Raw genomic sequence first — 10,104 nt, 5'->3', positions numbered from 1 at the left:
AGAGCAACAAGGTTTTCCCCTCTTTCCACTCCTCCCCTATATTCTCTTTGCTTCGACTGAGGTAGTGAGGTTCTCCCTTCAAGAGTTACACGGGCTATGAGATTGAAATGGGGTGGTAAAACTGCAAACGATCCCGATGGTAAGGAAAAATTCCACGATTAAAGATGCCAGAATTGTTTCCCTGATGTGTTATTTTTAGCCACATCGTATGATAAACATCTACGATGTGGGTCATAGTTTAGCCTGCCCTATGGCTGTTGTTGTTGTTGGCGGCGGCGTCGTAGTAGTAGTGAAAAAGTACCGCATTTTGGTGTATAAAATTTTTCGTTCGTCATTGAAGGAAGAAAATTGTGGTGAGATGATATTTTCCGTTCGTTTATTTTAAAAGGACGGGGATTATAATAGTAAGTTTAAGCATTGCATTTAATTGTACTAGTAAGGTTAAGAAATATGGCTTGTTTTTTACGTTTGCTCGATCACCGCCTCCTATATTAAATGTGGCTCGATACATTTAAAGCGAGAGAGTGGATTAGGGCATTTTGATAAGGGTAGTGCCTTAGTTTAAATGGAAGGTTTAATTTTGAAATGCAAAAGCAAGTATATACAGACGTTATATTTGGAATGGTTTTAAGGTAGTGTTTATTATTAGAAGTTACGTCTATTTCTCCAGAGTTTTAAAAGAAGGTTCTAGCTTTTCTCCGAGAAAAATACACCGATATCAATAAAATCGATGAAATTGAACATATTTTCGCATTTAGTTTGTACTGTTGAGAGCTTCGAGGCAAATGGGGACCCAGTATTAAGATAAGTAATCAAGGTTGGAGCGCGTCCTCTATCATAAAATCAAAATTAAGTCAAAGGCAAAATAAAATTTTAATAACAATACAGTATACATACAAGAAATCATTTTCTCTAAGCATAAGTTCAAAAAATGTGTTCCGTAAGTTTGCCACTGTTTACTGAGAGCTTGTTACGAAGTGAAGTAGATGAAACGTCATAAATTCTCCTAAAGCGAAGATTGGTGAGGCGCTGTCAAAGGCTTAGTAAAGAGTAAATAGGATGATGAACGGCAAAACCGAGTGTAGTCAATTCTCGCTTGTCGTTCTCGAACGAGCTCGAGCTGTAAGTCTCTAGCATTACGAAGCATAGGCAGTGTCATACTTCTGGAAAATATCTTATAAACTTATAAAAGCAACGCTTGGTCATTTCTAAATTAACAGCGACCCTGTTTGAAATTATCCACGAGATGATAGGGAGGATATTGAGGAGAGTAAAAAGCTCTACGCAGAAAATGGGTAAAGATTTTTCGGGTGTGGCGCACTCTTGTAAGCCAAGCTTCTGGGCTTCCTCATTCTGGCGTTGGAGAAATTTTCGCCATGTTGGAAAATGGTGCCAAAAATAAAGAAAAATTTCAATAACTGTGCTTCTACTTGCCCGATCCACAATTCTCGCAACCTCTTGTCCAATGTGCACCGCCGCCAAGAGAAAGGACGCGACTTTAAATAAATTTCTCGTGGATTGGAATTAATTAAAAACAAAGAGATTTAGCAAGCTTGCTTACGGTTTATTTTTAATTTCAGTTTGACATATTTAGAAACAACTTATTCTACGTGTAGGCTTATAACTATTCCTAGCAACAAATATCCCAGATAATGTCCGCGCACGAAAAAAATTTAAAATGGATAATGGTCACAATATCAAATTTATCAATTCGCGATATATACTATTAATTAATATTAATAAGAGAGTCTAAGTTGAACCCAAAGCAAAATAGACAAGGCCTAAGAACTAAACTGAACGTTTAAAATTAATGAGCAAAAACCTACGAATACCGACTTTATTTACAATTCAGAAAAGTCGGTAAACCGCAATTATACCCAATCAATATTTATAGAGGGAATTCATATATTCTTATTGCCGAAGTAAAACAGCCAATATACTGTAGATTCTATATAAAAAGCTCATGTATGCGTTGACTCTCAGACCACTACTATTAGTGGTGGTCTGAGGTTGATTATACAGTATATGCATATACTTGGGTGTACATTGACATAATTTGTCTCACCGGAACATGGTGGTCGACCGGATTATGAGTATAAGAACCTTATAGGTGATGGTACCTTTTTGCCATTAAAAATGTGGTTAGGGTTACGAGAACCGTCTAGCCTCCCAATGACAGGGCTTACACCAAAGGTTCACGCACTTGCGAGTCGATTGTGAATCAATCGCCTTATATACCCTAAATTTCCAAAAAGTGATGAATTGCTTGAATTCAAACGTCAACAATAGCTATGTTGAATATGATTTTAGGAATAAAGTTTCTTAAAAGTTAAAACGATTTGACTTGAATTAAGGTAAATTAATGAGGATTGAAATAAATGATATAAAATTACATTTATTAAATTATTTAAGAAAAATCTCTTAATTGCGTCTCGACTCGGAGAGATTTATTTTGATTTCCCAACTTGTTGTAATCTGTATTTCCAAATTTGACAGAAACGTTCGTGTTTAATTAAAATTAACTATATATTTATAAATATATACAAAAAATCGGTCTTCATCACAAGATGAAACCTTAATAGTGTTAGTTTAATTAATGTAGTGAGTTTCATTTGTGTGAGACATCATTTCGGATCAAATCAAATTTGAGTGATTTTGAAAGAAATGACTGCTACATCTCGGCATAATTATAGCTTTATTAAGGTGGCATTTCATACTATTTATGGTTGAACTTTGAAGGGTCTAAAATTTTATAAGGTTGTATAATACTTCTACTGAGGCGAAAATGAACGCGATTGTAAGTCCGATTATCCACAATTCGAAGCAGATACTGATGGTGTAAAGGCGTAAACCCTGCAACTCTTTTAAGTTAAAATCATTCTTGGCTGTACCAGAGTAAAAGTGTGGACCGAGGCACGTATTCAAAATAAACCACCGTTTCTTCTCCATGTATTGGCGTAATCCCGTCGCAGCGTACATAAGAACTCTGAAACAAGATTAAATACTCATTTTCTCAATGATAAGGAGCGTGGGATTTGGTAGCAGCGAGTGTTAAGTTCAAAATCAGAAGTGAGAATGTCAAATAATGTTGGGGAAAAATTAAAATTAAAGCATTGAAACGGTACAAGAAGATGACAGAATATTAAATTAGGATAGAAAATGATGGATAGTGTTCAGAATTGGAAAGACTTAGATTAGAAATAACGTAAAAAAGGATCTCACGCTGCTGTCCCATTGGGCCGAATGTACCATTGGACCGTATATATAGCCAAAATGTAAGTTTTTATGATCTTTAAATTTTCCACGTTATTTAACGATCTTTAATGCACTTTTTACAAACGGAATTAAAAAATGCGTCTTTTTTATTTTTGAACAAAAACACCCTTGATTTAATGCTTAGATCTATCAATGCACTTTCCTACACAAATACTGATATTGCAATGGTTAAAGTTTAATACCAATCCTCTATTGTAACCTAACCTAACCGAAGCCAACCTAACCTGACGTGGAAAAGGCAGATATTTATTGGTCAAGGCCCTTAAAGGGTATGCGAATTTACAATTTCATATCATATTTTAGCACGAAAGTGGTATTATATTACCATTTCAAGTCTCTACTTTTAAAATATCAAGTTTGTAATATAATCGAACCAAAGTGTCTATTTTTAAAATACATTGGAAAATCACGAAAACTCAGTTTCGATATATCAACAATAGACCATGAAATAAACTAAACAAGTTGGCCCGTCGCGCGAGGCCGAAAAGGTTTTTTTCCTAAAGGGGGCTGCAAGAGGGGTGAAACTTGTTACGATGCTGATGCTATCTAGAGAGTAAAATAACATTTTTATTGGGAACATAGGCTAATAATCGTCTGCTTCATCAATTTAGAATGTTTTCAGACTTAGGCTTAGCGTCTTTTCAAGTAGTTATTATAAATTAAACTTCATACTATCAGTGACCGGTCTAATTTATTTAATAAAATATCAAAATGAGTGTGAAAGGTGGTTCACGATGTTGTGTCAAGCTCTAAACATATAAGCAAAGCACTAGTTAGTATATACATTACTAAGCCTTGGCCCATTCAAAATATAAATCCCAAGAATGGTATAGATTCTTTAGTCTGTATAGTGCTTGAAGTTTTACAATTGAAAATAATCTTAAATTTACTCTCCACGCACTCGTCTTACCAAATACAGAACTTTTATTTTGAAATGGGACTATTAAAACTATATCCTTACCTTACAACTCCGTCCATTTTACTTCAGTCTTTCTGACTTAAAAAAATATACCGCTCGCGCATGCGCAAGGGGGCATATGAAAAAAACCTTATTTCCCAGCATGCAATGTAGTACTAGCTTTGGCCGTTGAAAATTTTGAAGGGTTTTATTTCATGGTCTATTTTGTCTTCTTGAGCTTGTTCGCCTGCTTGATGACATCACTATGACGTGAAGAAAAAAAGTGCGGGAATCCTATACGCGCGAGGTATACGCGTCTCGAGCTTTGTCCATGCTTCTCCCCTGTCTAAACTCTGGGTCTGATAGCGGAGAGAGTGGCACCATCTCGCGTTAAAAAGATATGTGACGTCAGCCTACAGGGAAACGTTTTAGCCTTTCTTAAAAAGTGGATTTCAAATAATTTCATATGAAGCATTTTCAAATGAATATTGCCAAATAACCAGAAATCGGAGAATTAAAAGCTTGATATTTTTGAATTCACAGTAATTAATCCTATCTTTTGTTATATAAATCAGAAGTTTTTCAAACGAAGCTTCTCATACCCTTTAATAACTACAGCGTTTATTGTTCAAAGATCTTAATAAATAAAGGCCCGCATTTATTATGAAAAGACCTCTATGAAAATAAAAATATAACCCTAACCTTAACCTAACCCAAGTTTTCATGCTTCTAATTTAATTTTTTAAGAGTGAAATACGTACGCAAGCTAAAATAGATTATGTTCTTATTAGATAAATATGGATGTGTCAAAAAAATTCTTTAACAGCAATTTTCTGACTTCGGATGGAGGTAAAACAAGTTTGTCTGGACCCTTGTTAAGAAAAGATCCTCTTCCAGCTCTTCGTTTATGGTTAATTCGATGGACGTCTGTATCGAAGCGGATTTATTTGAAAGTATAGATACTCAAAATTACTTTTTATAGACCATTTTTATGGGGGAATGGGGACACGGTAGCTAGAATGAGAGATCCATTTTCATACGGAAAAGGCACTATGAGTAAAGGCAAAATTGCTGTTATTGTCGTTGAAAACATCTCTTGACCCTAGTCTAGTTGTTATAGGTTTTATCTACGAGTATGGAAGACATACTGGCTTTTACAGTTATGATCTTTGAGTGTGATTGTGGTTTGTGTGGAAGCTGTTTAGACGAAAATACCCTTTTAGCTAGGTGTAGTAAGACCTTAATGTACCCCAACCGTTGGTCCGTCTCGAATACTACGTTATAGCGAGTTAGAAAACATGAATACTGTACTACAATAGTACATAAGAAAGCAACACGCCCTTCCCATCTCTACCACACATACCTAATACCAGAAGTGGTATGAGACTAGAAGTGAAGGGCTCTAGCATTGGTAATAGATCCTGGCACTAGTGAAAAAATTTGAGGATTTTATGCCGCTTCCATCGCGCCTACACTACTGAGAAAAAAATTGGTTGAGTTCCAAAAACATTTCCTACCCCCTTCCCCTCAACCTAAAGCGGCCAAACACGGACGCCGCTCCTTGAATCTAGTTCGGCCGTCTACCACCGCGAGCGTCTCACGTTTTGGAGGGAAAATTCTGAAACCGCCACTAGAGGGCCAACCGTTTGTGTTTTATCAAATCAAGAATTTGGTTAGCTCAATACTTCTAGTATCATACCACTTCTGCTAATACGTAAATTGTTTTAGTTGACTTGTCTGAAATTATTATGAAGCAACTTACTTTCCCTTTCGAGGATTCAATCCAGGGTCTATCCGATACTCTTCCACTATGCCACGGTGAGACGAAAACTCCCATTGCTAAATTAACTTTTGACGAAGTATTATATAACACTATGAGCAATTGGTAATATTCCCAATAGAAAAATTTCCAATAGGCAGAAACGGCACAAACGGTGGGATTAAACATTATATTAAAGATATATTCGGTCGAATGGGATTCTATCCAATGGGAGAACACCGCCCTTACTGGTTTATGAATGAAATAGAATTAGAACCATGTAGAAGAACGAAGACGACTTCAGGATTGCTAAATTACAAGTTTCACTCAAGTAGGTCAGGTAAGATTTCTTTGGTTTGAGTAACTCATAAGTTTAACTATACGTAGTTCCTTTCAGAAGTCGTTATACATGCCTACCTGAGATTAATGTATCCCATTAATTCTTTGGGCAATCCTTGTCGTGTTGCCAGGCAAATTGGTTGTGGGAAATACTTAGTTCTCCCAACGTGAAATTCAACGCCATGCTCATGAGCATTCAGTATTTTTTTATCCTTGACGCAAAGTTTGCTGAGAGTTCTGAGCATGTTATTTTGGAAGGTAAATTCCACAACTTGAAAATCCACCATCTTAGTCCTCAAGTTGTAGAGATCAGTACTTTCACTTAGACCGATCGCACCATTTTTGGCGGTCTCCGCTTGTTTTAAAGGCAAAATACTTTCAAATTGTTTCAAAAAATAAAACATCATCAACGAGCAATGTCGTTTATCGCTACTGACAGAAGTCCATTAAATTAGCCTAGGAAGTAACCAAAAGCGGCGTTTAGGACTCCCCGCTCTTGTGTAGCAATACTGGACAAGGGCGACACATTCGTCACCTCGCGATAACGTCAGAACTCCGGTTTAAGTGTGACTCGTACGACAAAATTTGCTCTATTGAGAGAGAAGCAGTTAATGGCTGAAAATGAACGCTGGATGATCCAGTGGCGTCGCTAGGCCTTTTTTGGGGGCTTCCAAACTTAGCCCCCCGCCCCAAAATAATCCGTAAACCCTACCAAAAAATTGCTGTTAGCAACCTAAAATTCTGTAGCAATATATAAAAAATTTTCAATATCAAACAGTAAAATTTTGAGGAAAAAAACAGATGGAGACAAGTAAAATGTTTCATGTTCTTTCGAAGGGAGTCCCAATAGTGTGGACTAAAAGCTAACCAAAACTAAAAATAAACCTAAGATGAGTGAAAGTCCTTCATAATCGGTTCCGTAGTCCCTATCAATAAAAGGTTGTACATCTTTAAAATAGGAATAATTTCACGTTGACACAAATTTACGGATAGTTTTAAAGGTCTACACATTTTCCAAAGAACCCATTATGCAATTTTTAGCCACATCGTAGAATACGATAGGCTCTTAGTTTGACCCGAGCCGTAGTACTACTGGTCGGAGTTTTCGCTTTCGTTATCGTCAGATTTTAGCTTAAATGGAACCAATAGTGGTAGCTGAGCTCAGTTAGAGATTTTATTTTAATTAAAAAAATTTTCACACCGCACCCGGGAATTGAGCCCGGCTTGCTGGCGCAGCAGTAAGACACGCTACCACTGTGGGGTCGGACACTTCCAACTTTTTGTTTAGGGTCTTTGAATTTTTTTCTTTTTATTTATGTGCTAATTTAATAGATAACGATGTGGTTACTATTAAGTCCCAGCCCTTGGGCCATCTTGTTTATATTAAGTTCTTATTATAACTTTAAAATAGTTTCCCCAGATTTAGCCCCCCCCCCCAAATTTCAAACCCTAGCGACGCTACTGGCTGGATCTCTAAAGGGACTGAAAAACGCCCCCCTTCCACTGTAAAACCGAGCCCTCTCTAGTATAATATCAGGGGAAGGGATGGTGGCTGTGAATTTGGGAACAGTCAAGGCCATTCGGTCTTTTATGATTCTTTATAAACCTATTGAAAAAAAACCATTTAACGACCGCGGCCGTTCCCTTTTTATTTTTTTTTATAAAGCAAACGTGCTATATAGTGGGATCTTCCCGGTGTACCGGTCCCTTTAGAGATCCAGCGTTCATGGGGTGAAGAAGTACGCCCCGGTCACGTGAAGAAAGACTTCCAAGAGAGGAGCCCGAGACTTCTAACAGGGTTAGGAAAGGGGGGAAAACTAACCCCTATCCATGGCGTTAAAAGGAGTTCTTACCCCAGCAGAGACGTACGCTATACCAGCTATTGTAATTATTTACTTCCTAGGCTAATTTATTGGACTTCTACTATTATGTTACGTAAGTAATTTACTCGAAGAAGGTGGGATACGACTGATCGTTTTCGACTGAATGCGGGAACTTGCACAAGTTGTTGTAAGGTGTTGGGTGCAACTCCGCCTCAAAGAGCCATGTTGACTGTCATTTCGTTTTGAAAGGAAAGCATAAAGAAGAACATCCCCAAAATGTAGCCAAACACAACGATTCGGGTACAGAGAAATCTTGGATCCCGAGGTATGGCTGTCAATCGATTAACATTATCAAACCTTGGTAGAAATGTTTAAACCTAAGAGAGCTCACCTTGCCTGAGTAGAATCCGATAAGGTTGCAACAAGTTTTCCCCGATTTTCATAAACAGTCGTGATTTAAAACAACGTTTATTTAAAGTTGACCATCTATCACTTGTCAAAAAAATGGCCACAATAACAGAATATACGAACGTCAAGGAAATCGCCTGTAAGACGTTATATTTTTCACAATCAATAACTTTACATTATGTAGTTTTTTATTGGCAAAATTATGTATACTCTAGTTCGTTAACAATATTTAACAATGAAGTTGGGAAACCAAAATCAACCTTTCCGAGTCGAGACGCAAATTAAGACGTTTTTCTTAAATAATTAAATAAATATAATTGATATTATTTTAATCGTGAGTAATTTAGCTTAATTCTAGTTAAATCGTTTTAAAAAATTGTATTCCTAAAATCATTTTAAACATAGCTATTGTTGAAGTTTCAATTCAAGCGTATGCCTCTTTAACAATTTTTGGAAATTTAGGGTATATCAGGCGATTGACTCACAACAACTCCTACGTTATATATTAATAACGTAGGCGTTGTTCACAATAAATGATAAGAAAACTGGCAATTGCGTGAACCATTGGTAGAAGCCCTTCCATTGGTAGGCTAGACGTTTCTCGTAACCCTAATCTTAACGATGGGAGTAGTAGAAGCCAAAAGTTGTTCTCTGAAAACACGTTTTCTCCGATTTGCCAACTGCGAACGCGGTGACAGACATACACACACACAGACCCCGACTCGTCCAGTGTAATACCTCTCCGTGACGTCATCGTCACTCTGAGAGGTAAAAATAGTACAGCGAATCTTACTTGCATATTCAACTCGGGCAAGAAGGTTGCGGAACCATCATTGCAATTATTGCTAAGTTGTGACATCAATGCCGCAGACGTCGAAGCGTAAGGCAAGGAGAAACCCATGACCTGGAGTCTATGGTAGTTGATGTATGTATCCATGATAAGCACGTCATTTTCCGTCTGCGAGTGAGATATAACCAAAAATAAGACATAGCGTAGATAAATTGCATATGATGATGAGCTTAGATAAATTAGATACGATCATGAGCTTATATAAATTAGACATGAATATAAGCTTAGATAAATTAGATATGTTTATGAACATAAATAAATTAGATATGTTCATGGCCTTAGATAAATTAGATATGTTCATGGCCTTAGATAAATTAGATATGTTCAGGACCTTAGATAAATTAGATATGTTCAGGACTTTAGATAAATTAGATATGTTCAGGACTTTAGATAAATTAGATATGTTCAGGACTTTAGATAAATTAGATATGTTCAGGACTTTAGATAAATTAGATATGTTCAGGACTTTAGATAAATTGGATATGTTCAGGACTTTAGATAAATTAGATATGTTCAGGACCTTAGATAAATTAGATATGTTCAGGACTTTAGATAAATTAGATATGTTCAGGACTTTAGATAAATTAGATATGTTCAGGACTTGGATAAATTAGATAACATCATGGATAAACTCATATTGGTCTCATTATAATGGAACCGCTATAATACTGTGAAGCATGAACTTAAATTCTATATTTGCAGGCTCTTCGAACATCATAATTTTTCGGCTGTGTAGTATAAATCCATGAAA

The 10,104-nt window shown here is 36.5% G+C and overlaps 1 protein-coding gene and 1 long non-coding RNA gene across 6 annotated transcripts; one reads left to right on the top strand and one right to left on the bottom strand.

Annotated features, from left to right (window-relative positions):
- On the top strand, positions 1–1,660 carry LOC149668320 (uncharacterized). The gene is made up of 3 exons (XR_016368145.1): positions 1–139; positions 200–1,122; positions 1,221–1,660. It is a non-coding gene; the product is annotated as an uncharacterized LOC149668320 (long non-coding RNA).
- Positions 1,661–1,742: 82 nt separating this feature from the next.
- On the bottom strand, positions 1,743–9,737 carry LOC149668319 (uncharacterized). Of its 5 annotated transcripts, none has more exons than XM_089841311.1 (5): positions 9,297–9,737; positions 8,487–8,640; positions 8,221–8,426; positions 6,351–6,627; positions 1,743–2,986 (listed from the first exon to the last, which is right to left on the bottom strand). In XM_089841311.1, exons 4-5 carry the CDS (start codon positions 6,557–6,559, stop codon positions 2,743–2,745), a joined length of 453 nt encoding a protein of 150 aa, XP_089697437.1. In that variant the 5' UTR covers positions 6,560–6,627; positions 8,221–8,426; positions 8,487–8,640; positions 9,297–9,737; the 3' UTR covers positions 1,743–2,742. The 5 variants fall into 5 exon arrangements, with proteins under 5 accessions (XP_089697437.1, XP_089697436.1, XP_089697439.1 ...); XM_089841313.1 differs by lacking the exon at positions 1,743–2,986 and adding an exon at positions 6,157–6,181 and having other exon boundaries at positions 6,351–6,647; XM_089841312.1 differs by lacking the exon at positions 1,743–2,986 and having other exon boundaries at positions 6,233–6,647.
- Between the last annotated feature and the right edge of the window lie 367 nt (positions 9,738–10,104).

This window comes from Phalangium opilio, unplaced genomic scaffold, assembly GCF_054372755.1.
Source record: "Phalangium opilio isolate 3A_F unplaced genomic scaffold, DU_Popi_V2 ptg000056l_1, whole genome shotgun sequence".
NCBI classification, from domain to species: Eukaryota; Metazoa; Arthropoda; class Arachnida; order Opiliones; family Phalangiidae; genus Phalangium; species Phalangium opilio.
Note: the sequence above shows the minus strand (reverse complement) of the source record. Positions and strands in the feature narration are given on the sequence as shown.

Bases quoted from the DNA above. Each gene is read 5' to 3' on its own strand.
- LOC149668319 (XM_089841310.1), bottom strand. From the start codon at position 6,679: ATGATGTTTTATTTTTTGAAACAATTTGAAAGTATTTTGCCTTTAAAA. The intron at 2,987-6,350 runs GTAGGCATGTAT...ATCTTGTTTCAG, and splicing joins ATGGGATACATTAATCTCAG to AGTTCTTATGTACGCTGCGA.